This window comes from Nicotiana tomentosiformis, chromosome 12 (genome assembly GCF_000390325.3).
Source record: "Nicotiana tomentosiformis chromosome 12, ASM39032v3, whole genome shotgun sequence".
NCBI classification, from domain to species: Eukaryota; Viridiplantae; Streptophyta; class Magnoliopsida; order Solanales; family Solanaceae; genus Nicotiana; species Nicotiana tomentosiformis.
The window spans coordinates 16,634,650-16,656,927 of record NC_090823.1 but is presented as its reverse complement, the minus strand read 5'-3'; the positions used below and the strand labels follow the sequence as shown (position 1 = coordinate 16,656,927).

The window sequence follows — 22,278 nt, the reverse complement described above, 5'->3', positions numbered from 1 at the left end:
AAAGAAACAAATAACAGAAATTAACACTGATAATGAAGAATACATGCAACTAGACTATATAGATTATGAATTAGATAGTGAAGATAGTATTTATGAATTAGAACCTGAATTAGAAACAGAAATAGAATCAGAAAAAGAACTATCAGATATAGAGGAAAATGACTGAAAACGATATACAAATAATAAGCAGAGAAGAATATAAGGATGAAGAATCAAGTGAACAAAAAGTAATATTTGATAATGATATTTTTGAAAAAATAAAAGGAAAAGATTTAGATTTAAGCATCGGTAAAATATTAGAAGTACCAACAATAAAAAACTGGTTCAAAATTAAAAAAGAAGAATATTATGTAATAAGTCAAAAAGAACATATAATAGATTGTAAATATACTAGAGGAAAAGCTAAAATACCTATAATAAATAAAAGAACAATAAATAAAGAAATTCAGAATATAAAAGCAAAAAATCCGATCAAATATGTACACTTAGGAGGAACAGAAATACTTATAAAAGCCTGTTTTAGAGAAGGGATAGATACACCAATAGAAATATATTTAGCAGATGATAGAATAGTACAACCTATAGAAAAGAGTATAATTTGTGCAATAAAAGGAAATTTGATATACCAAAAATTTAAATTTATAATTAGTGCTAACTATACAGTAGCATTAAAAGATGCTAATATAGATAAATCACTAGTATTGTACTGGAAAATGTCAGGAATAGAGCTGGCACCAGGAAGTAAAATATTTACAGCAAAATGTAAAAATTTATATATATTAACAACCAATCACAAAATAACAGCACGAAATAAGATTGAAAAAATAAAGATAGAAAACCCATTTGATAGTATAATATCAGTCATAGACAATAATGATTATAGTTACAAAGATATAGATATGGAAGGAGATTTAGAAATAGTAAGAGAAAGACTAAGCACATCTAAAAGAATAAATTATGAATCCCCACAAACTACATCTTCAAGAGCAAGTACCTCGAGAAGATTAGAATATACAAACCCACAAAGATTAATAAAAGAACCGGAGTTACACAACTATTATATAACAGGAGTAATAGATCAAAGAAAATACCTAATAATGATAAATACTGGACAAGAAGACAATTATATAACTAAAGAACTAGTTAAAGAAAGTGAAATAATAACTACAGAAACAATATGCCCAGGATTACCTAAAAATTTGGTAGGAACAGAAGAAATAACAAAGAAGGAACTAATTATTGGAGGAATCCCAGTAGAAATAGAATTTAATATTTACCAAGGAAATGAAAATATTACCTTAGGAATAAAATGGTTAGAAACAGTTAAACCATATAACCTAGGAGATAGACATCTTATAATAACATATAAAAATAAGAAAATAACAATTGAAAGAACCTTAACATGACAAAAATATATATACTAGCAAAAATAATAATAGAAGGATATTACAGCAGATATTATACACCCATGATAGATACAGGAGCAGGAGTAAATGTATGCAGACATAACTGTTTACCTGAAGATAAATGGGAAAAATTATTAACACCTATTGTGGTAACAGGATTTAACAATGAAGGAAGCTTGATAACGCAAAAAGCAAAAAATATAAAAATACAAATATGGGATAAAATACTAACTATGGATGAAATATATAGTTATGAATTTACAAATAAAGATATATTAATAGGAATGCCCTTTTTAGATAAATTATACCCACATATAATAACAAAAACTCATTGGTGGTTTACTACACCATGCAAACAAAAAATAGGAGCAAAAAGAGTAAGAAATAAAATAAGAAAAACAACACCGTGGATTAAAGGAAGTGAAAAGGTAACCCAAAAATTAGAAAATGAAAAAATAAATGAGCAACAAATAGAATTAATAATATTTGCTATAAATAAGATAAAAATAATTCAAGACAAATTAGAATCATTATATAATGAAAATCCCCTTCAAGGATGGGATAAACATAAAACGAAAGTAAAAATAGAATTAATAGATGAAAATAGTATAATAACACAGAAACCATTAAAATATAATTTTAATGATCTAGAAGAATTCAAAATGCATATAAAAGAACTATTAAAAAATAATTATATACAGGAAAGTAATAGTAAACATAATAGCCCAGCATTTATAGTAAATAAACATAATGAGCAAAAAAGAGGTAAAAGTAGAATGGTAATAGATTATAGGAATTTAAATGCAAAAACAAAAACATATAATTACCCGATACCAAATAAAATATTAAAAATAAGGCAAGTACAAGGATATAATTACTTCAGTAAATTCGATTGTAAATCAGGATTTTATCACCTAAAATTAGAAGAAGAATCTAAAAAATTAACAGCTTTTACAGTACCACAAGGATTTTATGAATGGAACGTTTTACCATTTGGATATAAAAATGCACCAGGAAGATACCAACATTTTATGGATAGCTATTTTAATCAATTAGAAAACTGTATAATCTACATAGACGATATACTACTATACTCAAGGACACAAGATCAACATATAAAATTATTAGAAAAATTCATACATATAATAGAATCCTCAGGAATTAGCCTTAGTAAAAATAAGGCAGAAATACTTAAAAATCAGGTGGAATTCTTAGGAATTCAAATAGATAAAAATGGAATTAAAATGCAAACACATATAGTACAAAAAATAATAAATTTAAATGAAACCCTAGATACAAAAAAGAAATTACAATCATTCTTAGGATTAGTTAACCAAGTTAGAGAATATATACCTAAATTGGCAGAAAATTTAAAACCTTTACAGAAAAAATTAAAGAAAGATATAGAATATCACTTTGATGAAAAAGACAAAACATATATACAAAAAATAAAAGATATGTGTAAAAAATTACCAAAACTATATTTTCCAGATGAAAATAGAGAATTTATATATATAGTAGAGACAGACTCAAGTAACCATAGTTATGGAGGAGTACTTAAATACAAATATAAGGATGAAAAAATAGAACATCACTGTAGATATTATTCAGGATCATTTACGGAACCACAGTTAAAATGGGAAATAAATAGAAAAGAATTATTAGCTTTATATAAGTGTTTATTATCGTTTGAACCATATATAGTATATAACAAATTTATTGTTAGAACAGATAACACACAAGTTAAATGGTGGATAACCAAAAAGGTACAAGACTCAGTTACAACGAAAGAAATACGAAGACTCGTATTAAATATACTAAATTTCACATTTACAATAGAAATAATTTCTACTGACAAGAATGTGATTGCAGATTACTTATCAAGACAAAAGTACACAAACAAATGAAGAAGAAACTACACAAGACCTATTTTCAATACTTACTACACTATCACTACAAATGACGGAAGTAGAAAAGAGGTTGCAGATTATAGAAGCAAAAAACCTAAGCCAGCAGCATGGCTCAAAACATGCGGAACTAAGCCAGCAGCATGGCTCAAAACATGCGGACCTAGGAGGTGACGTTGGGAAACACCTAAAAACCCAAAACCTACAAACTAACACTATTTTACATACAGCTGCAGGTACATCAACATCAGCAATAAGAAAAGGAAAACATACAAATACAAATATGAACGCCATGTTCAACAAGCCATATACCCCAAAATCCCAAAATCCTTTGACACCATCACCACAAACAACTAGCTATAGAGAAAGCTTAAACCAGGAAAAACAAACCTACGATTATATTACCAACAGCTATATACAAAATATCCACAAGATTCAAACCTTTTTAAACCTAAATCCGAGATCAAAAACAATCCAAAACCCAAAAACAGACTATATAACACAACCATTACAAGGATACAACCGACTGATTGCCCAACCAGGGACGAATGCAAATTTAGTTAAAACATGTTACAATTACGGACTATTAAGTACAGTGTACACACAAACCGGACAAGAAATAGCTACAATACCAGAGCTATATAGTGCCTTTACTACCTACAAGAGAATCACCAAAGGAGACCTATTTTATATAAAATTTTATGTAGCACCAGCAGAGATACTCTATAACGAGATAAAACCAATAATCCAAGTTATTAAATTAGGACTAACTAGAGAAATGATTATCCCAGAAAATGTACAAATACAACCAGAAATACCCAAACCTGATATACCAGCATTCTACTCAAATAAAAGAATTATAGGACTATCAACCATTCTAAGTGAACTAGTCAACAATTATGTAGAAGAAAAACCTATTTGGGGATACCAATCCCGAGAACACACGATGATCTACACCCATTCAAAAAACCTAAGGGAAAACGACATGGAAGAGATACGGAGATGGATTAAAACATTAATCCAACCAGAAGAAGCACCCATTACAAGAGCTATTAGAGGAGAATTTATTTCTCAAAACTTAATGACAAGATACTGCAAACAAATTAGTCCAATCTACTCAGAGCACATATGTTCGAAATGTCAAGGAGAGAAAAACATAGTTCCAGAAATCAAATTTGAAGAAGAAGAAAACTAAAAAGATACGCAACAAAATATCAAGAAAGAGACAAAGGAATCTTACAACAAAAGCTACAAGACAAAAACAAAAGGACAGCTAGCAGGATCGGCAGGACCCAAGAAGAAGCAGAAAATGACATAAAGAAAAAAGCTATGTAATTATTAAAGCAACTTTTGACTTTATGTAAATTATTTTCCGTCTTTTAGTTTTTAAGTTGTTGTTGTGAGTCCCACTTTATCACTACCACTGTCAGTGGAAAAACTGTTGGGAACGCGTCTTTTACTTTAATTTTAGACCGTCCAAGTGTAAAGTTAGGAGGACGATGTTTGGATTAGTTTCCGTTATAAATAGACAGCCCTTAAGGCTTAGAGGGACACACCTTACCTTACCCCTTTCACATCCTTCTGAAAAAACTCTTGTAACCTCTCTTGTAAAAATCTATTCAGTGAAATAAATTAACATCTTTAATCTATGGAGCAATCCAAACCCATGAAAGAAGAAATCCCCGATATACAGTATCAAGTAAGTTTTTTTTAAAAAAATATGTATAGCTAAATACATATATTCCTGAAATCTCTAGATTATCATAATTGTTATCATGTTATAACTGTTATTTAGAATAATTTTAGTAAGTTTGCCATGAATAATTATGCTGAGAGTAGTTTAAGCCCAGACTATGCCATCCTAAGGGTGAAACCAGTAAGGCAGAAGGCCGTGGTAGGGAAGTAACCAGAGTTGAGGCGCTGTTAGGGTAAAACGATTGAAGCAAAAAATCATGGTAGTGACTAAAAGAATTGTTCTTAATAACTTGTTATAGGATGACGATAAACATGATAAACGAAGAGATTAAAGGAATATTTTTAGCCAAAACATCAAACAAAAATGGATCATCCTTACATCTTAGATAACACTGATGAATATAAAATAACCATTTTACACATACTTAGATCACTAAATAATGATATCAAAAATATAATATTTGACAAATTACTTATGAACGAAATACTAGAACTAATGACCCAACAATGGTATGATTTAGCAGAATTATCTGACTTAGAAGAAGAGAATACAATAAGCCTATCTGAATTTGATATACTTACAGAGGATATATATTCAGACTAGATGAACCTAACAGAAACCCGAAAAATAATAGAATTACAAGAACATAGATTACATCAAAATATGCAATTATATCAAGAATCTAAAGATCTAATCTTTTTAGAACATATAAGAGATAATATAAAACAATTAAAAGAACTACATAATAAGGATAAACTAGAAAAACTAAATATAAACAAATTAATAACATTCTTCCAACTCCAAAAAATTAATATAAACGAATATATAGAAACAGGAGAAATAGAATATGTAGAATATATAACAAATTGTAAAATAGAAATATCAAAATTAGAATCTATAATAAGAGAATATTATGATTAAGCATGATAAATCAAGAATATTTACCATACTGGATAGAAATTACGGAAAAAATAGAAGCTTTAGAACAACAACTAAAATTAACAATCAATACTTACTTAATAACAAAGGATATAGACCTTCTGATAAATATACAACAAGACATAACGGAAATATTAAAAATAAAACCGTTACAAACAGAATATTACAATAAAATATTTACAATATAAAAATAGTCATAAATACAACAAATCCACTAAAGACTAAACAAAAATATAATCTGAACCACTTTTAAAGAATGATAGAAAAATACAGAATAACTACTTACATGACAAAAAGAATGCTAGAAAAATATAAAATACTAGTCCTATATTTTATCAAAGAATTAAAACCTACTGACATAAAAATAGATATTTGGGAAAAAATACTTAAATACGAAAAAGAAGTAGAAGACCCACAAAATACATACGATTTGGTAGAAGAATATTCAGACTTATGAAGATTTATGAACAAAAGCTAATCGGAGCTAAATCCGACCCACAAACCCCCCAAAATGGTTGATGGAGTAAGGAAGCTTGATATTTTTTAGTGTGGTAGAGTTCTCAATTTTGATGTGGTGTCATCGCCTTATAAAATACGTTAAGGTTCGCCAGTGTTATGGTTTTCTTCAACTCGCCTTCACGACAGGGTGTTAGGAATTTGTATAGGGGAAGCAGTCGTTAGAGATCGCGGTATGCAGTTACTTAGGATCGAAGAAGCATTCCTAGTATTGATATCCTGAGAAGGTTGATCGTCATAAAGGTTTAAAGCTGGTGACGAGCTATTGGTTCAAGTGATACAGAGACAGATTTTGAGTTAAGGCAACAACTGGGCAGCGAAGGCTGCGGAAGGACATGTGAAAGGTGCCTTGTGGTGGTTAGGTTCCGAAAAGACAAAGTGTAAGAAAACAGAAGCAGAGTAGTTGCTTAAAGGAGATGGTTGACCAAAGTGGGAGAGCGGCAAGGTAGCACATGGGTTACGTGGTAGGATGATTACACATCTTGAGGAACGTTTGGAGTGATTTGGGATGTAAAATGGACAGTGACTAGGTCTACGAACTTAAGTTGTAATATTAGCTGCTATATTGAGGAATATTGGATACAACAGGAGGGAGTTGCTTGATATGAAGAAGGATACAACATGACTTTGAATTGGAATGTATTGTCGCATCTCTAGTTGACGTCCATGAGAAGTAAACAGACGGGTGCAGCTGGTGAATGAGCTCGGACTCAGGATGATCTACTGATTTCGTAGTAATTGCACCCAGTGCAGCGATGTTGGAATATGTCAGCATGTAATTTCAACAGGTGGGTTATCTCCTATAAGCAAGTTAGCGGTCGCGTGGTATTGACGAAGCTTCTACGAAGAATTCTACTGGCTACCCGGTAAGAGATTTAATATGTAAATGTGGCTAGTGGTTCAGAGTGTTTATTAAAGGTTAATAGAAGGATTTCAAGAAAATTTGGCGAGATGCGTGTGTAGGGTCATGTCAACGATGAAGAAAGAATCTCGGTGGATTCCAAAAATGTTATAATTGTAGCTTCAAGCTAAGTGGGAGAGCCCCACTGTCTATGATTGGATTGCGTAGTGTCAAGTTGTGCGATTTCTGGTTATCGGTGTATTGGTGGGTCATTGCAACTAAGGAAAGAAAACATCAGTGGTAATTTGAACAAATGATTTGGGGAATGTGTGCCATATTTGGCCTTATCAATTCATATTCAGGTTTTTGGAAGACTCAGAGTTTATGCTTCATGTAGATGTAATGCACAGGAAAGTGAGACAGTCAGATGTTTCCTTGATAAAGTGTCCATGTGCTAGCAGGGCCTTGGAATTTATCATGTTTGGGAACAAGTCAGAGCAAGTGACTCTCAATAACGGTCTTAGTGGGTTCAAAATTTTTAAAGTGCGGTGTCTAAGGATCTCTAGTTCGTAGTATGATTGAGTATCGAGCTTTTGCAGCAGATTATGAAACAGAGCTTGGAGTACTCTGCGTTATCTTCAGGTTGTGGTGTAGCATTTGAGAAACGGAAGATAATAACTTCGGATTCATAAAAGAAGTATGAGAATAGGTGTAACAAATGAAGATGACAAAGTGCGCACAAGAAGGGATATGAGATCATTTGTGGGTTTTGAAATAGCGTGGTCTCGTAAAATAAGGTCACTCGGGATGAGTGCGGATTTGAGTTCGTGATGTAATGAATGGAGTTATTATTATTTCTAAAGCAAGTTGATAATAAATTGAGAAAATAGTGGGTCGGCTAACAATGGTTGAAACGGCATGATGGTGGCAATGATCAGTTCCTTCAGCGCATAAGAGTTATGCATGTAATTTGTGGTTGTACGTGCGAGGCTTGGTGGCCGCCGTAATTGATTTTATTTGGAGGAATTCAAGTATTGTGGCATGTTATATGTAGAGGGATCCCGGAAGAGTTATGGTGGTTTAGACCACTGCTTGAGGCCGGTATTTTCTGCGAATATGGGAATTCAGTTAGATGTTGCAATGGTTCTCTTGAAATAAGTTAAGCAGACCATTTCCATATGATGAAGTGTTTACCCTATTAGTGGTTCGGGAGTTATGATGGAATTCTTGTACTCCTGCACATTGGCGTGGTTAAGTGCACTAAGTAGCATGGGATTCGAAAGTTAAGGATTTACGATTTTGGTTCGGCGTTGACAAGGATGTAATGAGCTCGGATGTGCAGGAAATGGATTTAGATGTTTAAATCAAGATGGTATTATTTTTTGATTCATCTAAGGTCGATGTCAGGTGTAAGAGACTTTGTGTATTGATTTGTGGATTCTTGATGTGCTTTACAACATTAGTGTAACCGGTAGCATGGATGTGCAGACTTGTTACCTGCTGCGAAAGGTCATGCGAGCGTGGCTCACGGAAAGATTTTGTAAGAGTGACATGTATTCACTTGATTGAGTGAAGATTGAAACCAAGTATGAAGATTGTGGTAATATCACTGATTCGAGAATTTATGCCCGGAGGGCACTTGGTTCATTTAGTTATGGACTGTGAATTTTGTTCCGATTATGACGGCTATTCTTGTGTGTTATGGGAAAAGGATTATTATGGATCCTTAAAAGGTTATTATCATAGTACAGTGCGATCAGAATCGGCTTGAGGTACGTGGATGGATTTAAATATGAATGCAGGCTCTACATTAGGCCAGATGTGTTCATTTCAGCATAAAAGCTCCCTATGGAGGAGTATTCGGACATTGGATGTCGTTTCGTCGTCCGTTATTTCATGTAATACTATATTGTGCCGTGTGAGTTATGAAACAGCTTGATAAATTTCTTATGTGATGAGGTTCCGCATAGCGATGGTGTTATGTGAGCAGGATGGCTCTCGAGATTCAGATCATATATCGCACCTTAGTTGTGCTTGCGTTTTGTAGCGTATGGTGTTGTCGGTCCTTCCAGGGATGATATTATGCACTGAGCGTGCTTGTGTCCGATATTCGGATATTTTGTAGTAATGAGCATTCTAGCTCGGTATGTATTTTCTTATATATTCTTTTTGTGCGGATCAGGTGGCACGCCGCCACGGGTATGTTGTTTGGATCGGGTTGCACGCCGTAATAGTGTGATGTCGAGTACAGTCACATATATTCTATTTTGCGTGTTTTGTGTCCAGTTTTCTGAGGAAGGTTCATGACACCTTTTTAGTTGTCTAATTAGTCACGTGGGTTGAGTAATCCTTTCCAGAGTTCGTTTTCCTTATGTATCCCAATTGAGTCCGCAGCTTATTAGCTAATTGTGGTGTCATATGAGGCTTTTTGATCATGTCTGAGGTGGTTTATTGCCTGAGCAGCTTATACTTAGTGAGACGAGATTATTGGATTTGGGATTAGTGAGATCGGATTATATGGAGAGTAATAAAGAGCAAATACCATTATTTGGTTATAATGAGGCAATGGTTCTTGTCAGAAGAAGAAACTCAATAATTGTTGACTCACCAGTTGATTATGAATTTCTACACATTTCTTCCATTGTGGAAGCATTTCAAGGGTTGGAACAGGACTTATATGTATCATGAGGTGTGTTGTGAACATCATATTCGTGGAATTTTGGCTATTGTTATTAGAGGATGTTATAATAGTCATGTGGATGATGAGGTGCATGGTTTAAATTCAACGAAGGTATGCAATCCTGTATTTGTGCATCGTGTAGTGATTGATACGACATTCATAGGTTGGAAACAGGCATGGTGGAGAATTCTGGATGTTAGATTTGGGCTCTAAGGCTTATTTGCCTAAATAAATGGGAGAATTTTATGATTGGCTCGAGGTAATGTACTCAACTGGGTGTGGTAACACGGGTAGGTGCACGAGGTGTTAAAATATTTTTGGATAACTCCGGAACACTCCTTAGCACATTCGAGGACGAACGTATATTTAAGTGGGAGAGAATGTAACGACCCAACTGGTCGTTTTAACTTTTAGAACCTCGTTCCCTTAAATAAAACTCCCCATATGTGCTTTAATTATTTATGACTTGTGGGGATGGTTGGTTCGGGATTTGGAAGTGTTTGAGTTGAAATCAGAACACTTGGTTCCTTAAGTTGGCTTCAAAAGGGCAAGTTTGACTTTGGTCAATATTTTGAGCAAACGGAATCGGATCAGTATTTTGACAGTTTCGGTAGGACCGTATCGTGATTTGGGACTTGGGAGTATGCCCGAAATCAAATTCCGAGGTCCCTAGCCCGAGATATGGAACTTTGATGAAAAATTTAAAGTTTAAGTTCAAATAGTGACCGGATATTGAATTATGTGCAAACGATCCCGGATTAGTATTTTGATGATTCCAATAGCTCCGTATGTTAATTTTGGATTTAGGAGCATGATCGAAATTTTATTTGGAAGTCTGTAGTGAAATTAGTCTTCAAATGGCTAAATTAAGAATTTAAAGTTTGAAAGTTTGACCGGGGAGTTGACTTTTTGATATCGGGGTCGAAATCCAGTTCTGAAAATTGTCATAGTTCCGTTATGTCATTTATGACTTGTGTGCAAAATTTGAGTTCAATCGGACTTGATTTGATATATTCCGGCATCGAATGTTGAAGTTGAAAATTCTTAGTTTCATTAAGCTTGAATTGGAGTATGATTCGTGGTTTTAGCATTGTTTGATGTGATTTAGAGGTTCGACTAAATTCGTATGATATTTTAGGACTTGTTGGTATATTTGGTTGAGGTCCCGAGGACCTCGGGTGCGTTTCGGATGGTTAACGAATCAAAAATTGAACTTAAACAGCTGCTGCAATTTTTTTCTTATGTTGGAAATTCTGGGATGTGATCGAGCCCAAGATCTAGTCCCAAAATCGAGCACCCAATAATCGAGCTCCCAAGATCGAGCTCCCGAGATCGAACTCCCTAGATCGAGCTCCTTAGATCGAGCTCCCGAGATCGAGCTTCCGAGATCGAACTCCCAAGATCAAACTGGACAGATCGAGCTCCCAAGATCGAACTGGACAGATCTTTAAGTTATAAAAAACAGAGGGATTCAACCCATTTGCCATTTTTGACAAACTTGAGCTTGAGCAGTGGCGACTTTTGACAGATTTTCAAGGAAAGACATTTGGGGTAAGTGATTCAAACTCGGATTTGGTCTATATACACAAACATATCATTGTTTTCACCATTTAATTAGGGTTTTGAGATTGAAATTTGGAAAAATTTAGATATCTCATAGAAACAAATTTTTGAGAATTCGGTATCGATTCAGAGTCGGATTTGAGTGAAACTGGTATGGTTGGACTCGTAATTGAATGGGTTATCGGATTTCATAACTTTCGTCGGATTCCGAGATGTGGGCCCCACAGACGAATTTTAATTAATTTCAGAATTTTTATTAAAATTGTAGTATTTTCTTATAGAATTAATTCCTATAATTTTTAGTGATTGTATCAAAATTACTTATGGTTAGATTCGAGCCAATCAAAGTTGGATAATCGATGAAAAGGCCTTCTAGTGGATTAAATTGGACCAAATTGAGGTATGTCTCTTGTCAAATATTGTCAGGGGGAAATTTACCCCATAGATGGTTAAATTAAATAATTATTGCTAATTGCGGGGGCTACGTACGCACGAGGTGACGGGAGTCCGTGCGTAGCTACTATTAATACTAAAGTCCAGGTAGTTTAGGACTCAAAGCATGAATTACTTGTGTAAATTGTATTCTTTATTAATTAATATTATTTGATATATATATATATATATATATATATATATATATATATATATATATATATATATATATATACACACATATATATTGTGAAGTTTTAGATAAAAATATTAAAGGATGGAAATCTCATATACTTGATTTTCTTTCTGTTTAAATTAATTAATTGTTAAGAGAAATTGTTCTTCCTCCTAAATTTATCTTATAATAAATATACTCTCATTCCGGAGATACATAAGATAATGTCCTCCTTTCTTGTGGAGAGGGCCGAACGCCTTGGCAGGATAGATGCATCTGTGTATCGTGCCACAAGTCCCTCGGCAGTGTACACGAAACTCTGGTTCAGGCCGTACGATCTCAGCAGAAATCGTGCTTAATAATAATAATAATAATTACACTATACTTGAACAGTTTATTACAGCTTGTAAAGCTTTATTGAAATTGAAGGATTTAATTAATAGATTAGAAATTATTTGAATTGAAGGAATTTAATTAATATATTGAGAATTATTGGAATCGAAGGAATTTAATTTCTTCTGCTGGTTCAATAAATTTATTGTTAACTGTGTGAATCACGTTGATATAAATATATCTATTTTCATGATTATTTAATATTATTGACCCATAGTGAGTGTCATAGTCGGACATCTCGTCTCTACCTCTTCGAGATTAGGCTTGATACTTACTGGGTACACGTTGTTTTCGTACTCATACTGTACTTGCTGCACATTTTATTGTGCAGGTATATATATGTATAGCGGCCTTGTGGACGCAGAGGTGTGGTTAATGATTGTGGGGATATAGGTGAGCTGCATTCTATATTACGATCCGCAGCTAACAGAATCTCCTTCAGAGTTATTATATTTTCCTATCTAATTTGTATCCTGGACAGATGCTGTATTTAATTTTAATTCCCTAGTAAATGCTCATGCACTTGTGACACTGGATTTTGGGAATGTTTGTGAATTGTTTAGAAATTTAGCTGCAAAAATATTTATCATTTACTCTATGAGTTTTATCTCTACAATTTTATTAAAGAAATTTATATTTCAAAAATACTAAAATAGATAATTAAGTTAATTGGTTATGGTTGGCTTGCCTGACAGAGGTGTCCGGCGCCATCACGGCCTTTTTGGATTTTGGGATCTTTTCTCTAATAAAGGGCAAAAACCCAAAAAAAAAAAAGACGTGGAGATTTATCTAAAATAAGGAAGGACTTCGGGGACAAATCTTAGCCTTAAAATATCTCTCAAAAAATTGGAGCTGATACATCACAGAAATTAGGGGAGGAAAGGGGTAATAATAAGTCGTAGAAGAGCTTACTCTCAAATTCCGTCTCCCTTGCAGAAGCTTAAAATGCCTACCTAGTTGAAATTAATACTAAGGGATTTTACATGAATAGCCGGTCTATTTTACTGTTTATTTTTTTAGTTGGTATATAACAACAAAATATTCAATGTTAATCGGTATACATAAATTATATATTATTATATAAATATATACATATTAAATTTATTAATGATATATAACATTAAAAAAACTATTAAATATTTTTAAACATATGAAACAAAAAATTAATGAGTAGAATTCGTCAAAAATAAATATAAATAATTTGAGGAAGGAAGTATGTGAATTGGACTAGTTTGAAGTTTGTAGTTCAAATTGAGTTGAAAATTTTCTTTACAACACATGTATCTCACACACTGTTGTACATGGATATACCAGGGAGACACATAGGATACATATGAAATATATAAGAGACATACAGAAGTTACGCAATTATACCTGCAATAATTCTATCTTCTTCCTTCGGACTGTAGCTCAAAATTCAACTCAAATTTTCACAAAACCATCCAAAATTGAGATTCAAATTCCTAAAGATACATACAGTTTACTCCAACAATACCCACTTGAAATAAAGTTTAATATAAAAAACCAAAATTTTCAAACTCAAGCTTAAGCGAGCTTCACTGATTTTAAAATGAGTTTTATAAAAGAAATTATTACCATGAAACACGACCTTTCATCCTCTTAATTAGATCATGCTATCATTTGTAATTATTCGTTGGCGTTCCTCACCTATTTTTCAGTTGAATTAAGGTTATCGTCAAGCTACATTTTAACTATCATAAATTATATATGAGTACATGCCTGACCCTTTAAAATAAGACGTTTTTTTAGCTATAATCACAAAAATGACTATTGTTGTTGGTGACAATTTGGGTGTTGTAAAGTCAATTACTTCCATTATTTGCGGGAACATTCTTGAGCTAATATTCTGGTTTAAATGTTGTTGTATTAATTTTAATTGATGTCACGACTCGAAATTCCCACCGTCGGGATTGTGATGGCGCATAACATTTCACTTGTTAGGCAAGCCAACATTAGAGAATCATTAAACCACTTCTTATACATTTCAGTAAATAACAGCAAATAAGCTATAACGAGTTTAAAATGAGTGCGGAAATATGTAATAGCCTCAATATATATATATATATATATATATATATATATATATATATATATATATACACTACTACTACCCGGATATGGAGTCACAATTTACGAACTTCTAAGATTTTTCTACAAGTAAATGTTTGAAAGAAATACAACTGTTTTCGAAAGGAAAGAAACAGTAAAATGCAATGGCTTGAAGGGGACTATAGGGTCTGCGGACGCCGACAGATCTACCTTGGGTCTCTTGTCGAATGAATCCAGCAGCTAACCTCATGATCAGGTCGGACCAACACCAAACTCTGCACAGGAAGTGCAGAATGCATTATCAGTATAACTGACCCCATGTACTGGTAAGTGCCGAGCCTAACCTAGACGAAGTAGTGACGAGGCTAAGGCAAGTAACTCACACTACAACCTGTACGCAGTATATATAATAAAAGCATAAAAGGAAATCCAGAATAGAAGAAAGCAGTAAATTGCAAGAAATACAACAACTCCTCGAGATATATCAATAGTGTTCGGAAATTACCGATCCTTAAGTGCAAAAGAGAATACCATAAGGCTAAAACAACTCAGGGAAACATAAACACATAGGTTGTTGCGGCGCGCAACCCGATCCCACCATATCACAATAACACAATCATAGTTCACCCTTATTCCACCAAACAATCCACCCTTATTATACATGTTGCAGCGTACAACCCGTTTCCATCATACAGTATAAATTTACCCTTATTCCACCTCAACATACCACCCTTATTCCTCCTGTTGCGGCGTGCAAACCGGTACCACCGTACATTATAAATTCACCCCTATTCCACCTCAATATACCACCCTTATTCCTCCTCTTGCGACATGCAACCCGATTCCACCATATAAATATTAATTACTCAGTATGTAGAGACATTTCACAATTTAAATCACAGAAACCCTTCAAAATACTTAAACTCCAAACTGAAACAAATAGGAAACTTGTACACCATGAAAATTCACATAAGTAATACTACACAACGAGACCAATTCAGAATCTACAGCAAAAAGGTAACGGTAAACTAGCCCCACATGTTTCCCAAAGTGTGTCATCTAGCAATGTGACTAAAGAGTCACTTAAATCAATATTCTTGTGCTGCCACGTTTGGGAGGGTTTATTAAGCCTTATCCAAAATCTTAATTATTCTCTAATTCATTATTTAACTAATTAATCTTTCATTAATCAATAATCAACCAATTACTCACATAATCAAGAATTATCTCATATTACTTAAAATACTACTCATTTTTAACATACCTTATACAACTTACTATTATGGCCATATGGTACCTTGTATGGTACTAGTCCATAAATACCGGATATTTTAGCTCGGACCGTATTTTGTCCCAAAATGTCAAATTTTGACGAAATTTATTTTCTTTGATTTTCTTTCCCTCTCACCTTCAAGAATTTACTCATCACTTGTGTGAAATAGCGTAATACCTATAATCCCAAAATAATCTCATTCCCGAACTTACGTCGATTAACTTATGACGAAACTTTAGCGTACGAAAATGCGGGATGTAACATCTAATCTCCGAACTTCCATCAATTTATTTATGGCGTAGTTTCACGTACGAAAATATGAGGTGTAACAATAAATAGCTATGTTTTTATTTCTTGTTATTGTCAATAAGCCTTTGGATTTATTAAAAAAATAACTGGAGACAATGAAACTATCGAAGAACTAATATCATTAGCCGGAGGAAACAATGTCTAACAGGTAGCAATTAAGCATGGGAACACACGTAGAGTATGTAACAATTAAGACAGGGAAAGAGAAAATATGAGAAAAATGGGAGAAACAGGGAAAATAGATAAGTTGGTGCCGCATAAGTACTCGTCACCTCACATATACGCCGCTCGCATGATTTTTACATAGCAAATAACAACAAATAAGCTATAACGAGTTTAAAATGAGTGCGGAAATATGTAATAGCCTCAATATATATATATACTACTACCCGGATCTGGAGTCACAATTTACAAACTTCTACGATTTTTCTACAAGTAAATGTTTGAATGAAATACAACTGTTTTCGAAAGGAAAGAAACAGTAAAATGCAATGGCTAGAAGGGGACTATAGGGTCTGCGGATGCCGACAGATCTACCTTGGGTCTCTTGTCGAATGAATCCAGCAGCTAACCTCATGATCAGGTCGGACCAACACCAAACTCTGCACAGGAAGTGCAGAGTGCATTATCAGTACAACTGACCCCATGTACTGGTAAGTGCCGAGCCTAACCTAGACGAAGTAGTGACGAGGCTAAGGCAGGTAACTCACACTACAACCTGTACGCAGTCTATATAATAAAAGCATAAAAGGAAATCCCGAATAGAAGAAAGCAGTAAATTGCAAGAAATACAACAACTCCTGGAGATATATCAATAGTGTTCGAAAATTACCGATCCTTAAGTGCAAAAGAGAATACCATAAGGCTAAAACAACTCAGGGAAACATAAACACATAGGTTGTTGCGGCGCGCAACCCGATCCTACCATATCGCAATAACACAATCATAGTTCACCCTTATTCCACCAAACAATCCACCCTAATTACACATGTTGCGGCGTGCAACCCGTTTCCACCATACAGTATAAAATCACCCTTATTCCACCTCAATATACCGCCCTTATTCCTCCTGTTACGGCGTGTAAATCGGTCCCACCGTACATTATAAATTCACCCTTATTGCACCACAATATACCACCTGTATTCATCCTCTTGCGGCGTGCAACCCGATTCCACCATATCAATATTAATTACTCAGTATGTACAGAAATTTCACAATTTAAATTACAGAAACCCTTCAAAATACTTAAACTCGAAACCGAAACAAATAGAAAACTGGTACACCATGAAAATTCACATAAGTAATACTACATAGCGAGACCAATTCAGAATCTACAACAAAAAGGTAATGGTAAACCAGCTTAAGCAAATAACAAGAGATAATGAAACTATGGAAGAACTAATATCATTAATCTAAGAAAATAAGGTCTAAAGGGTAGCAATTAGGCATGGGAACACAAGTAGAGTATGTAACAATTAAGACAAGGAAAGAGACAATATGAGAAAAATGAGAGAAACAGGGAAAATAGATAAGTTGGCGGCGCATAAGTACTTGTCACCTCACATATACGCCGCTCACATGAATTTCACATAGCAGATAGTCCGAGGGTTCCTAATTCCCTCAAGTCACGGTTAGACACAACACTTACCTCTCTCCCAAGGACACTCAATGCTCAATTACTGCTTTCCCTCTACAATCCACCTCCAAACCACTCGTATCTATTCACAAACGACTCAATAATATCAACTAATGCTAAAGAAATCAATTACAATGCATAAATTTAGACTCCCCAAACTTTCTCCCAAAAAGTCAAAAATTGACCTCGGGCCTGCTTGGTCAAAAATCGAAGTTCGGACCAAAATCCATTCACCCATTCACTCCCGAGCTCGATTATATAATTTATTTTAAAATCCGACCTCAATTCGAGGTCTAAATTCCAATTATGTAAAAATCCCTAATTCTACCCAAACTTCCAATTTTTACCATGAAAAACCTAGAATTTAGGTTGAAAACTTATGAAATATAATGGTTAAATTGAAAAAAGTAGGTTAGAATCAGTTACCAACAAATTGGGGAAGAACATCTTTTGGGAAAATCGCCTCTAGGTTTTCTAGTTTTGAAATTTTGAAAGAATGGCGAAAATCCCATTTTGGTTCTATTTTTAATAACTGGGCATCAGGTATTCATTGCATTCGCGAAGAGCAGTGCCTTCTAGGCTTACGTGATTGCGAGTCCATCATCGCATTCACGAAGGCTGCTCCCTCTAGGCCTTGGCTTTCGCGAACCCATGCTTGCGTTCGTGATGAAGAGATGATTGACCCTTACCCTAGGTCCCTAAATCTACGCGTTCGTGATGAGCTGGTCGCGTTCACGAAGGGTAAGGCCCCCATCCCTCCATTTTCGCGAAGAAGAAAACCTTCCCTAACCCAGTTCACTCTTCGCGTTCGTGAGAGTACCTTCGCGAACGCGAAGAAGAACACACCAGATATGAGCTGAAGCACAAAAACCAGATTTCTAAGTGCAAAAGGCTTCCATAACCTATCCAGAACTCACCCGAGCCCTCGGGGCTCCAAACTAAACATACACACAAGTCCTAAAACATCATACAAATTTTTTTGCGCGATCAAATCGCCAAAATAACACCTAGAACTATGAATTGAATACCAAATCGAATGAAATTTTCAAAAAAGCTTTAAAACTTATGTTTTCACAACTGAATGTCCGAATCACATCAAATCAACTATGTTTCTCACCAAATTCGACAGACAAGTCATAAATATCATAGTGGACCTGTACCGTGCACCGGAACTAAAATACGGATCCAGTAGCAACAAAACCAAACCTCAAATAATTCTTAAAAACTATTAAACTTTCAGATTTTCAATTTTCAACAAAAATTCATTACTCGAGCTAGGGACATCCGAATTCGATTCCGGGCATAAGCACATGTCCCATATTTTGATACGGACCCACTGGGACCGTCAAAATACGGATCCAGTTCCGTTTATGCAAAATGTTGATCGAAGTCAACTCAAATTAATATTTAAGGCATAAATTATTATTTTTATCAGTATTTAATATATAAGCCTTTCGAAATAATACCGGATAGCGCACGCAAATCGAGGAAGGCTAAAATGAGGTTTTTGAGACCTCGAAACACAAAATTAGGTTTTTAAAGATAAGATGACCTATCGGGTCATCACATTCTCCACCTGTAAAACAACCGTTCGTCCTCGAAGACATAGAAATGTACCTGAACTGGTGAAAAGATGTGTATATCTACTCCGCATATCTGACTCGGACTCCCAAGATGCTGCCTCAACGGGATGACTTCTCCATTTCACTTGAATTGAAGGATAACACTTAGACATTAGCTGTCGAACTTGCCGGTCTAGAATAGCTACCAGCTCCTCCTCGTAACTCAAATCCTTGTCCAACTGGACAGAGCTGAAAATTAACATGTGGGACGGATTGCCATGATACTTTCGGAGCATGGACACATGGAACACCGGATGAACTACAGATAACCCCGGTGGCAACTCAAGCCTGTAAGCCGCCTCTTCCACTCTCTCAAAAATCTCAGAAGGTCCGATATACCTAGGGCTCAACTTTCCCTTCTTTCCAAACCTCATGACACCCTTAATGTGTGATACCTGGAGCAACACTCTCTCCCCGACCATGAATGCAGCATCACGAACTCTACGGTTGACATAACTCTTCTGCGTGGACTAAGCTATGCAAAGTCGATCCTGAATAATCTTGACCTTATCCAAGGCATCCTATACTAGATGTGTACTTAACAACTGAGCCTCCCCCGGCTCAAACCACCCAACTGGAGACCGGCACCGCCTACCGTATAATGCCTCATAGGGAGCCATCTGAATGCTTGACTAGTAGTTGTTGTTGTAGGCGAACTATGCAAGGGGCAAGAACTGATCCCACGATCCTTCGAAGTCTATAACACATGCGCGAAGAATAGCATCCCCCACAGGTGTGGACACATACATAGGAGCACTCAAAGAATCACGAGTCACAACCAAATATGAAGCATAATAGGATGACACATAGGAGTTAGTAGATCTCGGATCAAATAGAACTTAACCATCTCTACTGTATAATTAAACAATACCTGTAATAGCAACATCGGATAACTGAGCCTCAGGCTTGGCTGGAAAAGCATAATATCGGGGATGGGTCCCACCACTCTGAACCACGTCCCTGGGATGACCTCTAGCTGGCTGACCTCCACCTCTAGCGGTCTAACCTTTACTTCTGGCCGGCTGGGCAGGCAGTATTGCAACTGGTGCCGGAACCATGGCACGAGAACCTTGATTCTATGGCGGGACACCCAATAATATTGGACAAGTCCTCCTGATATTCCCATAACCACCACACTCGAAACATCCATCCTGGTACTGTGGCTGTGGAGACTCATTTAATTTACTATTGCACATGTGGCGAGACAAGGTGAGCAGTGTTAGGTATTGATTTGTGATTGCCTGGGGGCATTCTTGTTATTGATATTTGTGTAGTGGTGCACTTACCTGTGTGAGATTTATGTTGTGAAAGTTGTGAGAAAACTTACTTGTGAAAGTTGTATGATTTATCTTATGCTTATTTGCTGGTATGGACTATGTTAGGACACTTACACAAGCATACACATAGTTAATTATTCCTATCGGATAAGAGGTGTTCTTGATATTGTTAAGAATAGATGCTCACCCTTGTTTACTTGCCTTCTATGTGAGAATGGCTCTATTGGCACGTTAGTCATTAGTGTGGTTTTAAAGTGTAACGTGGGCACATGATGGCAAGTGTTAGGGTTCATGTATTGCGACTCGTGAGTTGTGATTTTTCCAAGGTTCGGTACCTCATGAAGTTTTATCACTAAAACCTGATGTAAAAGTGGTTGTAGTTGCTGAGTTACTACTCGTCCTTGCTATATTTGTGATTCCGGATTTAGGTTGTGTTCCATTCACTTTTCTGTATCATTTTTATGGTATTCCGCTGATACTTGTTGTTTCCTTTCTTATTTCCATTACTGTATTGTGAGCCATATTGCATAGTCTTTATGTAGATATCATATTTTTGTTATTCATATACTTATACTTGTTCAATTTATTAGACTAGTGGGTGTCTTGTCTGTTCCTTGTCACTACTCCATCGAGGTTAGTCTTGATACTTACTGGGCACCGATGTGGTATGCTCATTCTACAATTCTGCACATTTTTGTGCAGATCTAGGTATTTGTTCGTTAGCCGCTGTGCGGGTCGTTGCTGTGGAGACTCAAGGCAATGCTGCGTTCGCAGGCTTCGGAGTCACCTTCAAGTTTTTATTTTGCACTGTTTATTCGTAATTCTGGACAGTTGTATTTAGAAGTTTTCTAGCAAACACTCTGTAGAGGTTATGACTTGTACTACCGGTTTTTGGAATTGTAAATTTATTTTGGAGGTTTCCATTTCAAAGATTTTTAGATGTTATTTAATTATTGTTGTTATTTAATAAATGTAAGGCTTACCTAGTCCCTAAGATTAGGTGCCATAACGCTACTCAACGGAGGGAAAATTGGGTCGTGACAATAATATTACATATTTATCAGTAAATGAGAACATCGTAAGGGTGAATATCATTTGAATATTTCTCTTATTCAAATAGATATGTTAAGGTTTTATCTTCACTAGTTATTAGTCTTCATGTATTAGGTCTATAAAATTATCATACTTTTATTATTATGCTATTTGAAAGCAACTTTATATTTGACGTCAAAGGACATTGCTTTAGTGAATGTTCAATGGAGGGGATAACCAGTCGAGGAGGCGACTTAGGAGATCAAGCATGATATCTGTAGCTGTTATACTCACCTTTTAATCACTTCAAGTATGTCTCTATATGCCTTCGAGGATGAACGTAAGATTTAAGAGAGGGAAAATGTAACGATCTGGCAGGTTGTTATCAGTTTTAAAAGCTTAAGTTGAAAGCGTTGGCCTGAGTTTGACTTTTGTGTAGACTGCTTTGGAATGGAGTTTTGATGGTTCTGATAGCTTCGTATGGTAATTTTGGACTTAAGCGTATGTTTGG

The 22,278-nt window shown here is 35.1% G+C and overlaps 1 protein-coding gene across 1 annotated transcript; it reads left to right on the top strand.

Moving 5' to 3' along the window:
• The first annotated feature begins 3,365 nt into the window (after positions 1-3,365).
• On the top strand, positions 3,366-4,508 carry LOC138902295 (uncharacterized). The gene has a single exon (XM_070190139.1). The coding sequence runs from the start codon at positions 3,366-3,368 to the stop codon at positions 4,506-4,508; it is 1,143 nt and encodes a 380-aa protein (XP_070046240.1).
• The last annotated feature ends 17,770 nt before the right edge of the window (positions 4,509-22,278 follow it).